General features: G+C 58.2%; 1 protein-coding gene across 7 annotated transcripts in view; it reads right to left on the bottom strand.

Annotated features, from left to right (window-relative positions):
* The window catches only part of TLE3 (TLE family member 3, transcriptional corepressor), a 40530-nt gene extending 20738 nt beyond the window's left edge, over positions 1 to 19792 (bottom strand). For 4 of the 7 annotated variants that reach the window (XM_008249824.4, XM_008249823.4, XM_008249826.4 and 1 more), the window contains exons 1-6: positions 19660 to 19792; positions 19034 to 19134; positions 18539 to 18602; positions 17633 to 17677; positions 2229 to 2291; positions 830 to 904 (exon numbers count right to left, since the gene is read on the bottom strand). In XM_008249824.4, the coding sequence (XP_008248046.1) occupies positions 830 to 904; positions 2229 to 2291; positions 17633 to 17677; positions 18539 to 18602; positions 19034 to 19134; positions 19660 to 19683 (372 nt within the window). In that variant the 5' untranslated portion in view covers positions 19684 to 19792. Of the gene's footprint in view, positions 1 to 799; positions 905 to 2228; positions 2292 to 17632; positions 17678 to 18538; positions 18603 to 19033; positions 19135 to 19659 lie in introns of all 7 variants that reach the window. The other 3 variants (XM_008249821.4, XM_008249822.4, XM_008249825.4) reach the window with 1 other exon arrangement.
* Between the last annotated feature and the right edge of the window lie 1249 nt (positions 19793 to 21041).

Below are 21041 nucleotides of genomic sequence, written 5' to 3' on the forward strand. Positions count from 1 at the left end.
CAAGAACAAGGAAGAAGCAGGATGCCAGCAACACCAGGGCTGCAGGATCAGGTCCGCTGCTCCTGCTGCTTCAGAATGATCTGGAAAAGCAGCCCGGTTGGGCACGTCCTGGAAGCTCCCAGAGGTGGCGCTGTGGCCTGAGCAGCAGTGGTTAACCTCCACGTCATAGACTAAAAGCCTCACCTTGGAGGCACACAGGGAAACCATTTCCTTCCAGGGCTTCTCTGGAGTAGCCCCAGGCCACCCCAGGGCAGTAGCCAGGGGAGGACATTGTCTGGACCTCAGAGATGCACTGAAGTTGAAAGCCAGGGCAGAGGCACGGGCAGGGAGACCCCCTGCTTCCCCTTCCACAGAGCGGTCAGGTCAGTAGCTGCAGAAGCACTGGGGAGGGGCCTTCCAGAAGGCCGGGAAGACCTGTCTGGGTGCCCCCATTGGTGTTTACAAGGGCAGATGCACACTCAGCCAGGCAGCTCAGCCCAAGCCCCAGCCCCACAGCACAGCAGAGACAGGCCTGGTCCCAGGCGGCCGAAGAAGGGCAGGCCTCTGCCAGGGAGGGGCAGACAGGCCTCAGAGGTGATCCCAGGCCCCCACCCTACCAAGCCAGGGGAGGACAAGGTGGCGCCAGGGTGTGTCTCGCACCCCTTGAATTCAGGGACTTGGGGAGGAGCCCAAGGGGAGAGAGACCCCAGGGGATGCTCGGGGAAGCTGGAGCCATGGGGCCGCCCTTCTTTGAGGCCAGCTGAGGCCAGGTTCGCTCTCTGGTTATGGTAAATGAGAGGAATAAAAGGGCTATACACACGGTGAGAGGCAGACTGGGGAGTCCACGTACCCCGATGATGGCATTCAGCTCCGTCATGGTGACCTGCTTGGCGCGCTCCACTGCCTGCGCCACCTGCTGCTGGTGCTGGAGAGAACAGGGCAGGTTAGATGCGGCCACCCTCCCAGACACGGGGAGGACCCCCTCCCCCAGAGAAGACACCAGGGGGCTCCAACGGGCCCAGCCAGCAGGTGGAACGAGTGACACAATGTTCAACGCGCCATGTGTTACTTCTGGAATTCACATGGACCGGCCAGAGACGGCTACTAGTCAACGATCCCCCTAACCACCTACACAAAAGAACCTTTTCCCATTGCGATTCAAGTATGAGCTGGCTCTTAGATGGCCTCAGAGAAAGATCACGAATTTCCTGAACACGGTAACAGCACTGTCATCACGGGGAAGGGTGTCCCCGAGTTCAGGGGACGCAGCCACAGGACCCAGGGTGCCTGCGATTTACACAGGATGGGGTCAGGAGTGTGTGCGTCCGTGTATAGCTAACTCTGCCTAAACAGACAGAAAACAAGGTATGGATCCAGAAAGACAGACAGGAAGACAGCATGGCTGAACCCAGAAGACAATGGAGCACTGAGCGGCAGCTGGGCCAATTCAGACTCACATCCCACTCTGTGGTGAAGGTCTCTGGTGGGCAATCTCTGTACCGCCCCCCTCCCAATTCTGTCGTGAACCTAAAGCTGCTCTTAAAAAAACAGAATCTGTGCCGTAAAATGTGCTGCGCTCACTCCCTTCCGAGTCACACACACCACTCTCTGCCTGGTGCTGGGCTGTAGCTCTGAGGGCGGCTCCGCGTCCTACCCCAACGCAATCATCTACGGGCCATGAGTCTGGCCCAGAGACCCAGCGAGCAGACATGTGCCAGCCACGGGGGGGGTGGGGTGGGGTGGTGCAGAGGGTCCCCCACCTGCCCTTGATGTTTCTCCAATCACCCCTGAGTCCAGTTGCAACCACAGGGCAGGGGTGGGGGGCCGTGTCTCTTGGAAGGTATGTGGGCAGCTAGCTGGTCATGTTTCTGGCAGGTGCACTCTGGGCCTGGAGGCTCAGGTCCCCCACACTGTGTCTGGCCCTCGGCACCAACTGGGCGCCTGCCTCACTCTCAGAGGTGGGGACCGGGGCACAGGAAAACAGGTTTGGTGGGAGAGGGGCACCCACTGTGCATCGCTGACACTCCTCTCTGGACTCAGGTGGTGACACAACACCATCCTGACCAGGAAAAGTAAATGTTCCCTCTGCCGCGGCCCCCTGCCCCAGGACAGGCCAGAGGAGGCTGTGTGAAGAAATCCCCAAGTCAGCTGGGAAAACACGAACGCCTAGGGCCTGGGGCTCACCTAGGGCCTGGGGCTCGGTGGCAGCGAGAAAAGCAAGGGAGAAGGAATGCAGTGAGAGCGCTCACCTCTTGTGACAGGAAAGGCATGATCTGCGCTAGAATCGTGTTCAGTCTCTTGGCGATCTCCGTCTGCAAAGCCAAAAAGACTGCATGAAGTTCAGGCAAACAAACCAGGCCCCAGAAACGTCTCGGGCAGGGAGAGAGGCAAACTCCCCGGAACCTCAGCCCTCACCCTGGGGTCCGTCCTTTCCCACTCCCACCCCCTCCCGCCCCCAGGCTGCCTCCACTCAGCATAGTTTGCATCTTCCTGTTAAAAACAAACAAACCCACCCCCATCCTCCCAGCAAAAGCCACCACAGGAATCAAACCCAGTTTGCTGCTGTGCCCACCTGCCACTGAGGGAAGGGCCACGAGGGAAGCCCCAGGGCTCCAAGAGGCAAAGTCCCCCCTCCCCCCACAGCAGAGTGGGTCTCCCTCGCCTCCTGCTTTTCACTGCGGTCTCCCCCACCCCAGGTCCATTCTCCTCCCCACAGAAATGCCACCATTACTTTTTTATGATTCTTAAAAGATTCATTTATTTATCTGAATGGCAGAGTTGCAGAAAGAGTGGGCAGACTGAAAGAGAGAGAGAGAGACAGAGAAATCTTCCATCCACTGCTTCACTACCCAAATGGCCACAATGGCTGGGGCTGGGCCAATCAGAAGCCAGGAGCCTGGAACTCCATCTAGGTCTCCCATGCGGGTAGCAGGGGCCCAAGCACTAGGGCCATCCTCTGCTGCTTTCCCAGGGGCACTAGCAGGGAAGTGGATCAAGGCGAAGTGGCCAGAATTGAACAAGCATCCATATGTTAAGTCAGCAAACAATGGCTTAATCCACAAAGCCTGCCTCCCACCCCACCCCTACCCCCAAGGATTCACTTCTTAGGATGCAGCCCTGCCTTGCCCAAGAAGCTGCTCAGAAAGGTAACTCTGTAGGCCCGCCCCTCGTTCAGGTGGATCACAGAAAGGCAGATGACCCCAGGAAAGACCAAGACTGGTGCTAAACGGTTAACTTAGTCCAGACAGCAAGGCCTGGAGCCCCGGACAGACAACTCTCGGAATTGCTTTTCTTATCTCACTGAATCCTGAGCCGCCAGGACCCAGGTCCCAGAGCTGGCTTCAAAGCTTTCATGGGCACAGCAATCTCTCACAGACAAAACCATGACAACAGCCTTTAAAAATCTGTGATCATTTGCACATCCAGTGATTCTGGATGAGAACTCTTTGTGCTCATAAAATAACAAGGCTTACAAACAGACCCGGACCTCAGAGAATGCCTGGGGCTTACACCTTTGCGGCCGCCGCCCTTGGCCACTGCACAGGATGCCCCTCGCTGGGGAACACAGGTCATCCATCAAAGAACCGGGTCTCGGCCCCACGCCCTGGGGCTGCCGCCCACATCATCGAGGCTCTTCAGCAGAGGGCCTGTCCATTGTTGACTGGGTTTCCCGTGGGGACCAGGGATCGCTGGTGTCCACCTCTGCCTGGGTCCTTCATGCCAGAGCCAGTACTTCCCAGCAGAAGCCACAGCTGGCACTCGGGGTGGGACAAGTCCTCGTCCCTCACATCCCAGGCCAGCAAGGCACTGGGGTTGGCCTCCAGCCTGCACACTCTCCATGCTATGGGCCATTCTTTGCTGCACGGAGCTGTTCTGTGCCTTGTAGGACTTTAAACAGCATGTCTGGCCTCTCTGCTCACCAGATACCCAAGAAACTGTGAGGATCTGGGAAGGTAACTGGGATGTTCTTGTGGAAACCAGCGCAGTAAGCGGTCAGGTCTGCTCACTCCTCCGCCAAGGCCACCGAAGGTGGGGAAGGGGAGTGAGCTCTGAGTTCAGCAGGAGTTCCAGAAACAACCGTCCAGGCTGCAGCTCGGGCCGGACCCACGCAGGGCCACAGGCTCACTCGCCCGTCACAGGTCACGTGGCCGTGGGAACGCAGACACAAGCCCACCTTGCAGATCAGGAAGCTCACCGGACCAACGCCTTGCACCTCGGGCGTCCAGGAGCGCAGGGACCAGTGTGCGGCAGACACATCATCAACATCTGGCCCACAGAGCACAACTGCCAGCCTCCCAGCGATTCTTTTGGGAGACTTCATGTGGCAGTGACCCATGGCTGCAGAGCTGGCCTGCCCCAGTGTGGACAGCATGAGAGAGAGGCTGTTTGGCAGGACGCTGACCCATACTGGGAGGCAGGCAGGACCTCCCCTACCACTCAGATGAGGGCAACACTGTCGGATCAGACCACCCACAAGCCACCTCGGAGGGCCTCAAGGCTTCCCCCTCTCCCCAACCCCAGCCAGCCAGAGGCAGGGTCAGAACTTCCCAACTATTCTGGCTACTTAACCCCCACCACTCGCTCTCACCCCTGAGAGAGGGTTCTAGAAGAGCCCCTGCTGTGGCCTACTTGCTTTGGCGCACAGGTGAAAGGTCAGGGGTGTGGGAGGTAGCCTATCTCCTTCCATACATCCTCGAGCAAGTACGTGGCCGCGGGCTCCCCCAGACGGGATCTTCCTGCCATGTGGCCCAGAGCCCAGCATCCTCAGGCTGTAAGGAAAAGGGGACCCACCAGGATTTCACTCAGCCACGGCCAGCTCAAGGCTCGGCACCCAGGCCACAAGCGCCAGGGAAGTCTCAGCCTCTTACCTACTTATACCAGCTCCTGCCTCCCAACACCACAAACACCAAGTGAGGGCTCCGGCACAGGAGAACACACAGAACCTCCCAGGAGCCCGGGGTCTCAGCATCCAGCCCATCGTTCCTGGGGGTCCAAACAGGATGGAATCAAGGTGCCTCATGGCAGGAAGGACCCCAGCACAGCTGACACAGGCTTGTGCAGGGTAGGGGCAGGCAGAGGGGAGGTGGCTTCATGTCTGGAGAACTTTAATAGTAATAAACCAAGACTTCCGTGTCCTTGGGTCTTGGAGTACTTTCTAGGGGGCAGGGGAGGGCAGAGCTTCCCAGCCGGGTTCTGCCAAGGTCTGCTGTTGAGTATCAGGCCCTTGGTCTCTCCAAAAGGCAGCGGCAGGGGCTGAGCCCAGCCCACTCTGATAGGTCACAGAACAAACACTGCTCGCTCAACGGCTTCTTTAGGCTCACGGTTTTGAGCGTGGTGATTGGAGGAGGAAACCCCAGAAAGGGACACCCAGGCAAACAGGACTACGCGAAGCAACAGCGATGCTGATGGCCAACAACACGCATGCTGCCCACCACAGCCGCCCCACACGTGCAAGCTCGTGGCCGCTGTAGGGGGTTCTAGAAGAACTTCCAGAAGTCTCCATCTCACAGATGGGGAAACTGAGGCTCAGCAATTAGCGACCCACTCTAATGACTTCCTATCAAGAAGCCAAATCTCGACATTTTCAAAGAGCTTAAAGAAACGCTTTTTGAAAGAAAAAACCCACTGTCTGGGTTAATCATTGACAACGTTTCCGACTAGCACAGCTGTTAAAGCAGCAGAGGCTCCAAGGCAAATAACCTCCAAACACTGGCTCCGAAAAAAAGGAAAGCAAAAACAAGACGTGTGACTTCAACCATCGGGACAGGTCACCAGACACAGGGCAGGGCCTGCTCACACGCCGGACACTCCGTGGACAGCCGCACCCGTGGGGTCCCCGAGACGGCCCGCCTCCGCCTCACTGCCAGGCCTCGAGCCGCAAACCCCAGGGGCAGCAGGAGAGGGGTTGCTGGCACCGCCGCTGAATCTCGCTCTCCAAGTGTGGTTCAAAGGCAGTGGCTTTGCTGCTGGAAAAACAGCCGCAGACGGAGGGGCCACCCGCGGGGCGCGGGGGCGCACATCTGCCCTGTGTCTCTTTCGAGGTGGTTAGGCAAATAAATGGCAGCGGGCGAGATAGTGGGGGGCAAACACAGTTTCCAGAGAACAATCTGTTCCACGTGCCTTAGCGGCTCCCAGCGGCCCCATCAGCTCCTCGTCAAGGCAGGGCCTCTGAACATCTTGCAGTAAGCCGGGGGTACTTGAGCATTCGCTCTCCAAGTGCGCTTTGCTGCCACGGCCTCCCACACTCACATCTGCCGCTGTCTGGGAGATGGGGCCCGTTCTGGTGCCAGTGCCCCGGCGGCTGCTCCTGGGCCTTCAGCAAGCCAGCCAGTCCTGGGCAGTTCCGCCTTTCCCGGCTGACAGTGCCCAACACGCAGTCAACAGCCACTTCCACCAGACAAGGTCTCTCCACGACTCAGCTTCCAACCGCCGGGGCGTCTGCTCCAGGAGCTGAAGCGCACACTTCATCTTCACCATAGTCAAGCAAAAACCAGGAGAGGAAGAAATCCGCTACTGCAGAGAGCAGTTCCAATCCGAAGCCACACAGAAGTGAGCTGGCTGCTCCTCCATCCAGCCCTGTGGCTGTGGGCAAATGGCCTCCCTCCTCTGGGCTCTAATTTTGCTGTCTGCACAACGGAGGCGCGAGATGGATGACTTACGAGATCCAGGAGCCCTCACTCAGGGCTTCGGCATGTTAGACATTCCTGAATCGGCCCACAAAACGTCACTTCCTCCAGGCGGCTCCACCGACCAGGGCAGAGCGCAGACTGCAAGGACCAGCAGAGAAGCGGCAGGTACGGGGTGGTGGGCTAGGCTAGCCGGAGCTCTCTTCCTAGCACGAGCCATTCAAATCTGTCCGTCGATGAAACCATACATGACGGCCACAGGGCTTCCAGGAGACAGCAGCGCCGCCACATCGCTGAGCCACAGGCACCCACTGTCCAGAGGCCTCGATTCATGGGCAAGACCAGCCGCTGAGCCCAAGACGGCCGGGCACGGGCTCCAGATGCTTCCCTCAGCAGGAAGTAATTCCGTGTCTGCTGTGCAGGCAAGGGGCTGCCTCCCACTTCCAGGTTCCGGCATGCGTCTCCTACAACGAAGACGTCTCGCTACGAGCACTGTGCTGCGAGTCTGCACACTGTGTGTGCGTCAGGAAGCAGACACGAAGAAAAGGGCCCTGCCATTTGAAACACGGAGGGGAAACTGGCAGCTGCCTCCCCAGCTCCATGGCAGGCCCGGTGGTCTCTCTGAAACGCGTGCTTCGGGTGAGGTCTCAGTTAGCCTGGGGGTTCTGCAGTTCTCATCACGTTTTACCTGGTTCTGTGACTCTAATCCTGGTATGTATGCAGTGAGTCTGATTCATCTGGAATGAAAATCACGGGAGTGCAGGGAGGGTGGGGTAGGGGGCTGCAGACCCCACAGTCGCCCAACGAGCAGGTACTTCACGGTTCTGGAATGATGTGTCTGGACTGTTTTAGACGACCCAGCCGCACGTCCTAGGCAAGTTCCTCAATTATTTGACAACAAGGTGACATTCCTCGCCAGGCAGTCTCTCCTCACACTGGGACAGCAAGCGGGTGTTTCAGCAATGGAGGAAGGGCGGGGAGGGGTAAGACCCCTCCGCCGGGGGCAGCCTGGGTGGGGTTCCTGGGCCACATTCCATCAGGCCACAGGCCATAGGGGAAAGCAGGGCCCAGGCCTAGGGAACAAATGGCCCCCTTTGCAGCCATGGAGGTGCTGCCCTGTGCCCTGGAGGGGCAGGGAAGGCTCATGTCACAGCCCACAACCAGCAGACCAGCTCCTTTAAAGGCCCTTTTAGCACTGACATATTGATCAGATTATATATAACACGAGGCCTTAAATATTCATGCCTGCCAAGGAAGCCTGCTGAATTCTTTATGCCAGGAGGACTTGGGACGTGAAAGGCCCAGCCCTCAGTCTGACCTGAGGACCTGTCTTCTGGGAGAGGGAAGAGGACACAGGCCAGGGCCCTGTTCCGGTCCAGGAGCTGTGCTCCTGCAGGGCAGGCAGTGGAGGGAGACACTCGGCCCTCCCAACCAACCAATGGCCAGTGAGTCCAGGGTCCTGGGGTTGTGAAATGACTTCCTATGGGCACCCCCAAAAGGGACTCCACCTCCTTTTCTTCCTGCAGGGGACACATCCGGGCCACTGTCCCCTCTTGGGCCATGGTCTCCGTTCCATGAGAGGCAGAGCTGAACTAGGGGCTGTGTCCAAGCACAGCACACCGACCCAGGCCACTGGCTGCCCAGGGGAGAGCTGGGCCCACGCCACGGCCGCCTCACTCCCCCACGCTAAGACCCTGAGACTTCCCATTTCTCAGACTCTGCGCTTCCAGCCACCAGGTTTCCTGTTAACAAGACCCAAGAATCTTTAAATATTTGTTCACTTTAATTTCTTGGTTCCCAAATGCATTAAACCCCCGCTTGCCTCCCACCCCCACCGCAGGGGCGGCTCTCAAAGAGCTCACTTGTCTGGTGCTGTGCCGCAGGGACAGCTCTTTCAGATCCCACCTCCCCCCAACACTGCCCATTCATCACCAGGCCCAAGCCCCCTTCCCTACCTCGCCTGGAGCTCCCCTCAGATAACCCCGCCCCCTCCCCCACCCTCCCCGACACCACCAGCCAACTCCTGCCAGGAGGCAAAATTCTCAATTCATCCCTGTGGGGTTGCCATGGCAACCCCAGCCACCTAATCCCCCTGGAACATTATGCAAATCTCCCCTTGCCCCTCAACAGGCTGTAAAAGTCACCTGACCCTTGCAGAGGCTGGACCCACCAGGTCAGGGCTGCAGGCCAAATGCTGGCTTTTTAATGCCCCCTTTTAAGGACAAGGGCTCTCTGGGGAACCCGGATGGCATGACGGGAAAATGCAGCGAGGGCAGAGGGCAGCCTGACCATAGGCACAGACAGAGCCACCGGGTTCTCATCCCCAGAGGATGGTCTTTGTCTTATGTTCTGCCCACCCATCACCATGGTCCTCCCTTAGAATTAGAGGGGCGCAGGGTCCTTCTCCCCACCCCCAGTAAGGATGGCAGGAGGTGGTGGTATCCCGCAGGCCATAAAAATCACCATCGTATTACAGAATCTGTAGCACACTATCCACTCCCTCTGAAACCAACCTCCTCCTAAGCCACCTCCTCCTGGAACCTTGTGTTTTACAAATGACAGAGAGCAAGGAGCAGCCTGAGTGTCCTCAATGCCGAGCCAGCATTCCGCCCCCTACATCAAGGTGTGCGTGATTCTGCCCGCCCCTCAATTTTGGGTGTCCCATGCTACAGTGCACAGCACAGTCCCACCACACAGCACTAGATAGCCCCAAACCCTGCTCTCCACGCCAATGCCCAGTGCTGCATTCAAGGCCCTGCAGTCCAGTGGCTCTGGGGAGGGCATGTGGGGGGCCTGGGGTGAAGCCGCCCGGGATTTCCAGCAGGCTCGCCTATGCTGCTGGGCCGCGGTGAGATCACACGCTGGTGGTCGCTCAACCTCTTTAAACATCAGTGCTCTTGTTACACACACAGGGCTCTGGCCAGAAGCTTTAACAGCCGTAATACCAAAGATCTTGTCCTCTGAGACCCTGGCAACTTGGAGACTGTCCTACTGTGCAAATACCTTGCAGAGGGCTTTCTGTGTGCACCGTACTGGGCTAAGCAGTCCACATCTTCCTGCTAACACTGCCTACACCTGCACTCTGCCACCAGCCACGTGTGGCTAAAGTCACCTTTAAAAACTCAGTTCCCCAGTCACAGCTGCCACATTTCAAGCCCTCAAGAGCCACCTGTGGTGGCTGCTGCTGTGGTGCAGTGGGTTAAATTGCCACTCACGACACCAGCATCCTATGCCAGAGTGCTGGTTCAAGACGTGGCTGCCCCGCTTCCCATCCAGCTCCCTGCTAATGTAGCTGAAGATGGGCCAACTGCTTGGGCCCCTGCACCCACATGCGAGACCTGGATGGAGTTCCTGGCTACTGGCTTCTGCCTGGCCTGGAGCCATTTAGGAATATCAATTCTCTTTCTGTCTCCCCCTCTGTCTCTGTCGCTCTGCTTTTCAAATAAACAAAATAAATATTTAGAATACAAAACATTGCCATGACGGCTGCAAGACTCAACAGCAGACACGCAACGGTCCCGACACTGTGCGAAGTTCTACCGGACGGTACTGCTGTAGCAGCTAGTATCATTACCCTCATTACAAGTGGGAGTTCACTGAGGTCACCAAGTCTGCCCAAAGTCACACACCAGTAAGTACCGATCTAGGACTACAGCCTATCTCGCAGCCATCAGAACATTCCAGCACCAGCTCCCGGGGCGCTGCACCCAGCTTCCCAAGACGCCCCTGCAAGAACCAGGTGATTCTGAAGGAGAAACTGTGAATCCACTGCCAAAAAGGTGTCAGTACAGACTGGCTGCCAGGATCCCAAACCTCCTCACCACCCAGCCAGCCAGAGAAATGCCCACTGGGCACTGAGCATCACGGGAGGGGAGTAAGGGCGGTCTGCACTATGTGGGGTGAGGAAGAGTCAGCCAGAGGTCTCAGGAGAAGGGGCTAAGAGCCAGGGGAGAGGAGAGAGAGGAATCTCAATGAGGCCAGGAGTCTGCACACTCCACCCCTCCCATCCCTGCAGGAGGTCCTGCAGGCCAGGAACCGGGGAAGCTGGTAGGGGAAGCCACAATGCAGGGAGGTGAGCTTCAGCCAACAGTGGGAGATCCAGACCTCAGCAGGGCAGCTTCTAGGGACTCCAAACAAAGCTGCTTCTTTCCATCTTAAGTCTGGCTTCCTGGAGAGCGCCCTCACCTCTCCAGAATGAAGTGCAAGATTCCAGGGGTGGGGAGGTGGGAGTGGCCACCTCCGGGCCTCCACCTTTCCCCAGGACTTTTGCTCTTAGGCAAAAGCTTGCAGTTCCTGTACCCTCACCCTCACCCACTGGTCCACGCTGAACTGCCTTGCTCGTCCCACTCTGCCCAAGCGTGGCCCTGCAGGCGCCAGCAGTCTCAGAGCCTAGGTGAGCGGGGAGGGCAGGGCTTGGGGACCGGAGGCCCAGAGCTGGCATGGCCAAAGGCTGGTGGTCCCAGCCCTGCAGGGGGTGCTCTCACAGCTTTCTAAGAGTTTTTCACTTAGAATTTGTAAAACAAAACAGAACCCAGTGAAGGAGCTGTGAACAACACTTATCAAGGATTTAAAAGGCAAATGAGATAAGGCAACCCAGGCCCAACAGAGGAGCCTGGCCAGCGCTGCTCCCTACCTTCCCCATGCCCTCTCACAGCCCAGATTCAGTTTCACTGCCCAGCCCTCCTTCCTCTTATCTCCGCCTGACCATCTCTTCTCTTCTCCTTTTGTTCTTAGATGGTCAGAAACCGGGGGGAAAAATGGTCGAGAGACATCAGAGACCTGGTACGACAGAGTTCACGATGTTTTTACAAGTCTTCCTACAACCACAGCTCTGCAGCCCACGGTGCACCCAGTATGGGCCAAGAGCACAGCCCCTCAACAAACACTAGGTGCTGCTGGCCCCCTAGGCACCTCACAGCCTCAGCCGGGTTTCCCTCTGCGTTCCTAGCCCAGGCTGTCCATGCCCTCGGATGCCTGGTGGGACCCCTGTGCCCATTATCTTAGGCACCTGAGGCAAAAATGTCTGCTACATCAATACTGCTACTAGCCAGAAGATCACATTTTCCCAATGCTCTGTCCTCAATCAAGTTCTTCCTTAAGGATTATTCAGGGCAGTGGCAGAACTCTGGGCCCCGTCTCTGTCACTCAGACACACAGCCAAGCCCACCCACGCTCTCACCCTTTGCCAGGAGAACAAGGTCAAGGCCATGGCCAACAGACTCCAGACCCTGAGAGGGCTTCCCAAGCTGTGAAACCAGTCCTCTCGGCAGCCTGCACAGCCACAGGCCAAGGGAACTCAATGGCAAAGTCGGCTGCAGGTGACAGGGAGGCCGGGACTTGCTCTCAAGGCTGGCCAGATAAGATCTGGGTTACCCCATCCCCAGCCTGGTACAAACCCCCACTTAGATGCAAGTCCCCAGCCCACCCCCTTCACTCTCACCCCACCTGATGAGCTCTGCACAATGACCAGCTCCAGGACTCTGGCATGGGAGGGGCTTGCCAGGGACCCCCTCCCCCCAGTCCCTGCAGACCACCCTCGCTGCTGACTGTGCACCTTCCTTAGCACACAAAAGAATTCCAAATCAACCCAGACTCGTCCATTCCCTCCTTCAGTGGGAAGGGGCTGACCCCCCACCCTGTTTTGCTACCTGGTTCGATATCCCCTCATTTCTCTGGAGGCCAGATGTCCCCCTCGCCCCTCTTCTCTTAGCCCCAACTGGAGGGAACCCTCTGTTGTGAGAGGCAAGAGAAAGAAAAGCCGAGAGGGAAGGAAGACAGCACCTTGCCCGACTCTCCGAGAACATTTGTTGAAAACAAGATATTGTCCCCCGACGCATATAAAAACAAGGCCCTTGAGCACGCAGTTCTCACTCTGGTACACAATTATGGGTGCTTTCAGCTGTCTAGCACTACTTCAAGTGCTCTCTTAAACCAGACTGTCAATGGCATGTTGAAAGCTATTTTGCTGGCTGCTATCATTAATAGCAGAGTGGAGAGCCGGGCTGATGAGAATTAAATATGGGGGAGGGGCGGGTCATAACCAGTCATTACAGAATTACCAACACGAGGGAGGAGACCATGCCACTTTGGGGAATAAAGTTTAAGCCAGCGTCTCCCGGTGGGGAAGCAGCAGGGAGGGCACAGGCAGCCTGGCGTGGCCCCCACCCCCACCGCCCGGCAGATGGACTCGGGCCAGCTCTGGAGAGCCATCTGGGGCCGGCGGGAGCCACTGAGTCGTGAGCTGTGAATGTGAGGGCAGAGAGGCCTCCCAGCAAATGTCACCACCTCCCCTCTCCTCCCCCAGGCAGTCTCCGCCCACACCATTCCCATCTCACTGCCTGTCGGTCCAGGGGCTCTGGCCACCCTGCCAGCCTAGGCCTACCTCCCCAGCCTAAGTCACAGCCCCTGTGCCCTGCCCCCTTTCAGGAGTCAGGCTTGTGTCCCAGGTGCTGTCCGTGACACTCTGGCCACAGCAGCACTTAGCTCTCTGCACAATTACTTATTTAGATGCCAGACTCCCTGGCCCAGGGAATGGTGTCTTGTGTCTGCGTAAGCAGTTCCAGCCCACAGCCGACACATCCCAGGCCCCTAATAACTGCCTGGGGACTGAATCCAACACCCTCATCTGCCTGATGAAGAAACTGGATGCCGGGCCAAGGGAAGGAAGAGGCCGCAGTTCAAGCCCACTTCTTACAGGCAGTCCCCCACCCCCAACAGCCTGCGTGAGTCCAAGGACAGAAAAACCAGTGTGCCCACTGAGCACCTGCTGCAGGGTCAAGCTTGGGCCCGGGGCTGTGGCCAAAGCAAGAGAAGTGAGATGATGGGGGAGGGGCTCCACCTGCACCCCTATGGCCATAACACCTTCTGGGTCCCAGTATTTTGTACAAACAAAGAGATTTTGTACAAAGTCCTTCTCCCAAACAGAAAGGGAAGGGAATCCATTCCTTAACTGACTCACTCCTTCAACAAAATGGGGAGGGAACACAGCTCAGTGCCCCTCCTCCTGCCTCGAGGAGAGGCCATGGAATGAGCGTCCATCCAGGCTGTCTGCTGGATCCTGATCTGTAAGTGAGAGCCAGGGATCACCTGCCCACCCCCAGGGTCCTTTCACAGGTGAGGGAGTGGCACAGCAAAGGGGCTGGCCGGCTCCCTCCGGTGGTCAGACATGGTGAGCCACTGAGCTGTGAGCTCAGCAGGTGTCCAGTAGGAGATGACCCACATGGTGGAGAGGATCTGTTTCAGAGCAGAGCCCATGGTGAGAAAGGGCAGGGGAAGCCAGGATGGAGAGGGCTAAAAAGTGGATTTCAGACGCCACACACACACACACACACACGTGCACTCCCAAACTTAATAACCTGCGTCCCTTCACATCTTCTCCCAGCCAAGACACACTGCACTCCTTGTCAGGGCCTGTCACCCCACTTCCACCAAGGTCCCAGGCCTTCCAACTGCTGTGCCGGACCCCCGTGTCACTCACTGAGGGCCCAGAGAGAGGAGGGGGAGTGACAGATGGAGACTTCCACTGCCCGCGCAGCCCTGCATCTCCGGCCACCGCTTGGTCCCTGGATTCTTGCACCTTTCCCACGGCACTGTCAGTTAGGTGCTCTGTGCGATTACCCCACACATCCAATCATCAGCTGTGCAAATAGCTGGCACCTCGAGACAGGACTATGGACGAACAGGGCCAGCTGATAGGGTTATACAACCTGCAACAGGGTACTTTGGACCTTGGTGGAGTCACACTTGTAACCTTAGCCCCCTTGGAGAACAATATCGGAAGAGGGAGCACAGTGAACAACACAGAGAGTGCCGTCGGTTAGTGGAGGGGCACGCTTCACTGTCCCGTCTCGAAGGCCTGGACCAGCTGCCCTCTCTGTCCTGGGCACAGCTAGTATGTGACTCAAAAGGTGGGGATGGAAGAGAGAGGAGGTGTTATTCTGTTTCCAGAGAAGGCTGGTGTGGCCCCGGGCCCCCAGTCAGCCCGTTCACTTTTCAACACATCCGGGCTCAGCCACACTGGGTGAGGAGCAGGCGGCGTTCAGCTGCTCCCAGCACCAGTGCCTCCAATGCAACGCACAACGCTTGCTCCGGAGCCCCTGCTTCTAAGCGGGCTTTGTTAGCCCACAGGACAGACACTGGACAGCCTCTGTGGGCACACGCTGCTCAGCCCCGCTGCCTCGATGAATCACCCTTGACATTCTGCCTGCAGGCAGGAGCTGGAGGAGGTGGGTGACCCCTAAGTCCCGGGCCAGGCCTGTGATTCTGCAACCTTTGCTTTACCGTAATGAGGGAGGGAGGCGAAAGAGTAGGAGGAGCAGTCACTTATGATTTCTCTGGGATTTGAAGGAGCCAGCCACTGCGAGATTCCCCTCTTGGTAAAATACAAATGGGGGCCGTGTGCACCTCACCAGCTGCCCTCTGTCAATATCCAGGCCCATCAGGCAGAATGCGAGGTACCCAGTTAACTGGCATTGCCCAAAGAGCCAGCAAAGAAGAGATTTAAATACACACATATATAAAATACATAAAAATATATAAAATATATTTATATATGAGGTGGTGGGGGTGGTGATGAGAGAGACAGACAGAGAGCGTGTGAGCAGGCCTGGGACGCCACACTTCTTAAGGTGCTAGCTCTGTGGATCATCTATTATATAAAAGTACAGCCAGGCCCCACCCCCACGGAGCTTAAAGAATCCAGCTTGTTTGTTCCAGGCAGATGTAATCACACGAACAGTCAAGTCTAGAGGGCAGGACACTGCATGAATAATTCAAGCACTCCAGTCACTTGATTGTGTGTGCAGATAAAACACCAGTCAACCGCTAAACAGGTCAGCTGATAAACTTGTTTGCTCAGGCCTAACCACCATCCGCCAAGTGCACCCAGGACCCACACTGCAATTAGTGGCAGGGCTTTCTTCTGCAGAACCCAGGGAGTGGCCAAGCCCCATTAGGTCAGGGTTGCAAGGTTTCTTCACCCCTCTGCCTCTTTGTTCCTACTGGGGCCTCAGGGTGAATTCACCCCACTCAGACAGCCATAAACCTGCTGCTGCTTCAGCTCCTGCTGGGAACTGAGGCGAGTGGGAACAGGGGTCAGGATCCAGAGGCTCTGGCCTCCCTTCCACCTCAGTTTTCTCACCCATAAAAGGGGAGCAAAGCACTCAGCACTCCCTCTGAACACCACTGGCAGCTGAGAGGATTAATGTAGCCAAACCTCAGGCATTCTCCCCCTAAGAAGCCTGCTTGGGGAGCAGCCAGAAATCCCAGATGCACACAGCTGCTCTTTATACAAAGCCCCCCCCCCCCAAGGCACTACGTTTTAACTCTTCCTGGGTTCAGCCAGAGCCGTCTGCCCCGGGAATTCAGACCAGCTCTGCTCTGCCAGCCAAGGTGGAGCCTTTGTGCCTAAGAACCATCCGCTTGCAGGCGCAGGGAACACCACCCATGCAGCCCTCAACATGCAACGACATATTAAACCTTCATTACGAAGCTCTTAGAATAACCGCTGCTATAAATTTTCAACCTGGGCGCAATTACCCTCTTTAAACACACCCAAGACACTAAGCGCTGAGAAGCAGAAAAGTGGGTGTGGAGAAAGGGAGGAAGTGGCACCTTGCACAACATCCCCCAAGGTCCCTGAAACACCTGGGACCCCAGCGCTACCTCAGGCACTCCGGTTGGACAAGTGAGACTAGGTCAGGGCCACCATCGCAGGGCTGAACCGAGTCCCCACGGAGAAACGTTTTTATAGAGAAAGCTATCTGTATATGATTTCTGTGGGCCAAGAACCAAAACCGTGCTAGCTAGCGTCCCTGATCCCCCCAAGAAGCTGGGTTTCCCGTCCAGCTGAGAAACTAAAGCCCTTCCTGCGTGCCCTTCTCCCCACACCAGGCGCTCCGTTCAAGGAGGGAAAAAGCTCTGACCAAAAACCACCCAAAAAAAAAGCTCTGACCAAAAACCACCCGTGCCAGCCACGCTCTAAGCTTGGCAGGGTCACCTGGCCTTGTCACCTGCCCTGGGTCCTGCCCCCTTTAAAGAGCAAGATTCAAACCATGTAAACGACTGTTAATTTAGAGCAGAAAATCCATTCGAGTCACAGTCACCAAGGGCTAGAGTGAGTCAACAGCCTTCTGAGATTTCAAGAACACCAATTGTTAAAAAGAACAAGCGGCGGGCCTGTGCCATTTATACGTGCCAAGTCAATGCTAACCGTGGGCCAAGCCAAATTATAGGCAGCCTCTCCTAGGAACACAAATACACCAACAGGCCTCTCCCACAGCCCAGCCTAGCACCGGCCTAGTTACTGATATGCATGGAGATAAAGGCTGTTTGTATTTGCTCGGCTTGAGGTATACTGTTATTAGAAGAGTGACAATACGAGGTAGTTTACATATCCATCAAATGACACCATACTAGCTAAACTGGTTTGACTTCAGGATTTCAAAGCTGAGTTCAACCCCCAGCCAGCTTCAGAGTTCTGGTTCGGCTGCCTCTGGGCAAGTTACTTCACCCCGGAGCTTGGGCTTCCAGCTCTGTAAAATGGGGTCGGGGAAGCTGCCCTCAACCTGACAGAGCGAGAGCAAGGCCTCCCAAGCGTCAGGCCTCAGAGCTGGATTTTAAGCCTGCTGGTGGCTTCATGCCCTCACATTTCCACAGCCCAGCCTGGCTTTTTTAAGACTCTGGAAGTCTAGTGTTATCAAGGTAGAACATCACATTAAAAGAAAAAAAACCAAGCCCTCTTGCATTTTCTCTAGAGATTTTTACACGCAAATGGGCACCTGTGCCTTCTCGGGGGCTGGTCAGACAGACCCTAGATCAACATTCTCCTCCTGGTCCTTTTTCCCAGCCCAGGACCAGCTTCACAAGCCTGGGTGCTAAGGGTACATACAGGGTGTCCAGACCTCAAATTTCAGGGCCTGGCCCCGCTCGACCCTCAAGGGGAAGCTCATTTCCATCCAGGAGAGGACCCTTTACGAAGCCCCTACACTGAATTTAAAACTACAGCTTTTAAAGAGAAAAGCACTTACCTGCTTGTGCATTTCGATGTTCAAGCCATAGGACATCTCATAGTACTAAAAATAGAAAGAAGCACCATTAACAGACAACCCAGAATTCTGCTCCTTTTTTCAAAAGGAGTTCTTTCTGGCCTCTTCTGATGCGAATGGTAAGGGGCTTTAAATTAAGCCCCCAAGGGCAGGGTGCTAAGAGCCGCTCCCCTGCCCCCAGCACTGCAGGGGCCACATATCCTGTTTGTACAAGGTAGGGGCCCAACAGGGAGTCAGGTGCACACTCTCTCTGAGAATAACTTAGCACTGCGCCCAAGGCCTCTTAGGTGAGAAGCAGTGCTGGGAGCCTGGCTGATGTGTCTCCTGGGCTCTCCCACAATGACTTAAAGCTGCAGGTGCAAGCCCTGGGTACAGGGAGCCAGGCTACCTGCTGCCCAAGGTCCCGTGACTTTTCAGGTGAGGAACCCTGGCCCACAGTGGGGCTTGCAAAGGCCCACACACCCTGGGCCAGGAGGGCTGCTGGGCTCCTCTGGCTACATTCCAGGGTTGCAAAGCACAAAGTTTCCAAGCGCTCCCAGGAGGCCTTGAGAGATTTTTATCCTATGCTATGAGTCCTGTCTTCCTGGGCTGATCCAACACCATCCTACCGGCTCTCCCAGGGCAAGCAGCCCTAGGGAATCTTAAAAGCACCCAGCAAAGGCGTACAAAGGGAGCAGGGCTCTCCGGGCCTGCAATTCGGGTTTCTCCCTCCGCCCCTGGGCTCACCCACCCCCTCCCAAGTGGCCGATGCCAGGGGAAGCCAGTGAGGGGCGCAGGGCATTCCCGCCCAGCCCCCCTTCCCTGAAGAGCCGCCGCGGCCGCGGTGGGGAGTGAGCCCCGGTCCCCGCGCCGCCGGCGGGGTCGCCGCCTTCCCGGGCCGCCTCTCACCATCACATAATGGCGCTGCATCTCGGTCTTCTCGTTCGCCAGCTTGTCGTACTCCACTTTGAGGCTGCGAGGGCAGAGGAGCCAGCTCAGGCCTGGCGCCCGCACGGCCGCCTCCGAGGCCGCAACCCCAGGGCCTCCGAGAGCCACTTTCCCATTTCCTGGACACCAACCCTCCCCGGGGGGGGGCACCCCACTATCCCGCAGCGTCGGGGCGCACAGGGGCTGGGGTCCACGCCGTGGGCATGGGGGAGCAAGGCAACTGGAAACTTCCCACGGAAGAGCGAGCCCGCTCACCGCGACCGCAGGGGGAAGGACCCCGACCTTCGGCCGCGGGCAGCACAGGGTTAAGGCGGCGCGCTCGGAAAGGGGAAACAAAAGGCGGAGGCCCCAGTGGCCCCGCCGCCCGGGGTCGGGAGCCCCCTCCGTCGCAGCGACGGGGATGCCCCCTCCCTGCCGGCCCCGGGGCGCTTGCCCACCCCCCTCCCCCGGCCTTACCTGTGATACTGAGCTTGCAGGAACTGGAATTCGTCTTTGATCCTGTCACAAGACTCAGCCACCGTGAATTTAAATCCGGGCTGCCCGGGTTGATGGGGAGCCTGCAGCCCGCGAGGACGAGACAGGGGAGGGGCGCGGGCGTCAGCCGGGGCTCGGGGCCTCCGCCGCGTCCTCGGCCCCTCCCCGCCGGCTGCCCCACCAGAGAGGCCGCCCTCACAGCCCACAGCCTTCCCCGCAAGTTCCTCGGCTCCCCGACGGCGCGGGGGGAGGGGGCGCCCCGGGTCCTCCGGCTCAGTCGCGAGGTTTCCACCCGCAAACAGAGAGGCGGGGGCAGGGAGAACGCGGGGCGAGTTGGAGACTTAAGAAAGGGGGCGGGGGGGTCACGAGAACGGCTTCCCCTCCGGCCCCGGCTCGGGACTGACCTCGCAGGTCCGCCGAGTCTCTCGGTCCCCAGCCCCTTTGTGTGAGCGCGCGCGCGCGCACTCACACTGCACAGACACACACACACACGCACAGACACACACACCCCATAAAGGTAGCAACAAGCAAAATGGAGGTGCCGGATAAACTGCCTCGTTTACCCTGCCATGATAGATGCTTAAATAAACCGAGTTGCAATTACTCACCGGATGTCTCCCTTGCGGATACATGGCAGGGAGGGGTCGTGATTCCGAGAGCTTGGAAGCGCCGAGAGCCCGGGCCGGGGAGGTGCGGGAGAGGGGGGAGCCGAGCCCGAGCGGGGGGCGGCCGGGAAACCGAGAGCTCGCCCCCGGCCCCCCCAGCTCGCTCTCGCAGCGAAATCCCAGAGTCGGGCGCCCGCCTCGAGCGGAGACAAAGAGCCGCGGAGCGGGCGGCAAAGTCGTCGGAGGCCGGGCGGCGGGCGCGAGCTTTGTGCGCCTAGGGCTCGGCGGGCTTCGGCCGGCCGCCTTCCCGGGGCTGCGTCGAGCGCGTCAGGGCCGGGGGCTGCGCGGACATCGTCGGCTCCCCGGCGAGTCCGGCGCGGGGTCCCGAGGCCGGGGGCCCCTCCGGATCACTCAGCAGCGCGTCGCGCCGGGGCTGCCCCAAGCATCCGGGGCGCGCGAGTCCGACCCCCAGAGCAGCTGGGCCCGCGGCTCGCGGCGAGAAGAGAAGACAGGCGCCGAGCTGGAAGCTCGGGGCCGCAGGAGCGCCGGAGAGTGAGGGCTGGAGCCCGCCGCGGGCGCTTCGACGCCCCCCCTCGGAGAGGAGAGCCTGCTGTTCCGTCTGCTACCGCCGCCGCCGCCGCCGCCGCCGCAAGCCCTTCCCAGGGCCGGGGAGGAACTCCGGGCTCAGTAGGTGCAAATCAACCTCCCTGGCATCCTAACTCCAGCGGGCACCGGAAGCTTCTCCGTGAACGGGTCCTCGCCGCTCCCGGCTGGAGCGCCGCGTTCCCCACGAGGAGCGCTCGGCGCCACCGCCGCGGCCGCCTCGGAGCGCGCCGGCAGGAGAGCGCTGGAGGGGAGACGCAGCCGGAGGCCGGGCAGCTCTGCGGCTTCCTCCCTTCCCCTCGGCCCGGCTCTCCGCGCCCCGACAAACCCCCAAAACACACACCTCCCCCCCACCCACAGCGCGCGCGCGCGCGCGCACACACACACACACACACAAACACACACCCCCAAAAAAAGTGCCCGGGACCTGCGGATACCACACACAGACAGGCGAGGGGGACGAGCACGAGGTCTGAACTGCCGCGAGAGCAGTTCCAAATAGGGACTGAAAAGTAACAAAATAATGTGGCAGCTTCGCCCGGCCGCAGCCAATGGGCGCGAGCCGTCCCCACGTGGGGCCGCGGAACTCGGCCCGCGACTGGCCGCCGCCGGGCGCGACGTCACAATGCCCTCTTGTGTCTAAAACTATGCATGAAAAGTAGCAATCAGGCCCTACCCGCTGGTGACTTTCGCATGGGAGTGAAAACCAGCGCTCCTCAGATCAGGAATTAACCGAAAGACATATAATAAATAGATATATATTATAGTCCCGGGCTGCTGGA

The sequence above is a fragment of the Oryctolagus cuniculus genome, chromosome 12 (genome assembly GCF_964237555.1).
Source record: "Oryctolagus cuniculus chromosome 12, mOryCun1.1, whole genome shotgun sequence".
Lineage (NCBI taxonomy): Eukaryota > Metazoa > Chordata > Mammalia > Lagomorpha > Leporidae > Oryctolagus > Oryctolagus cuniculus.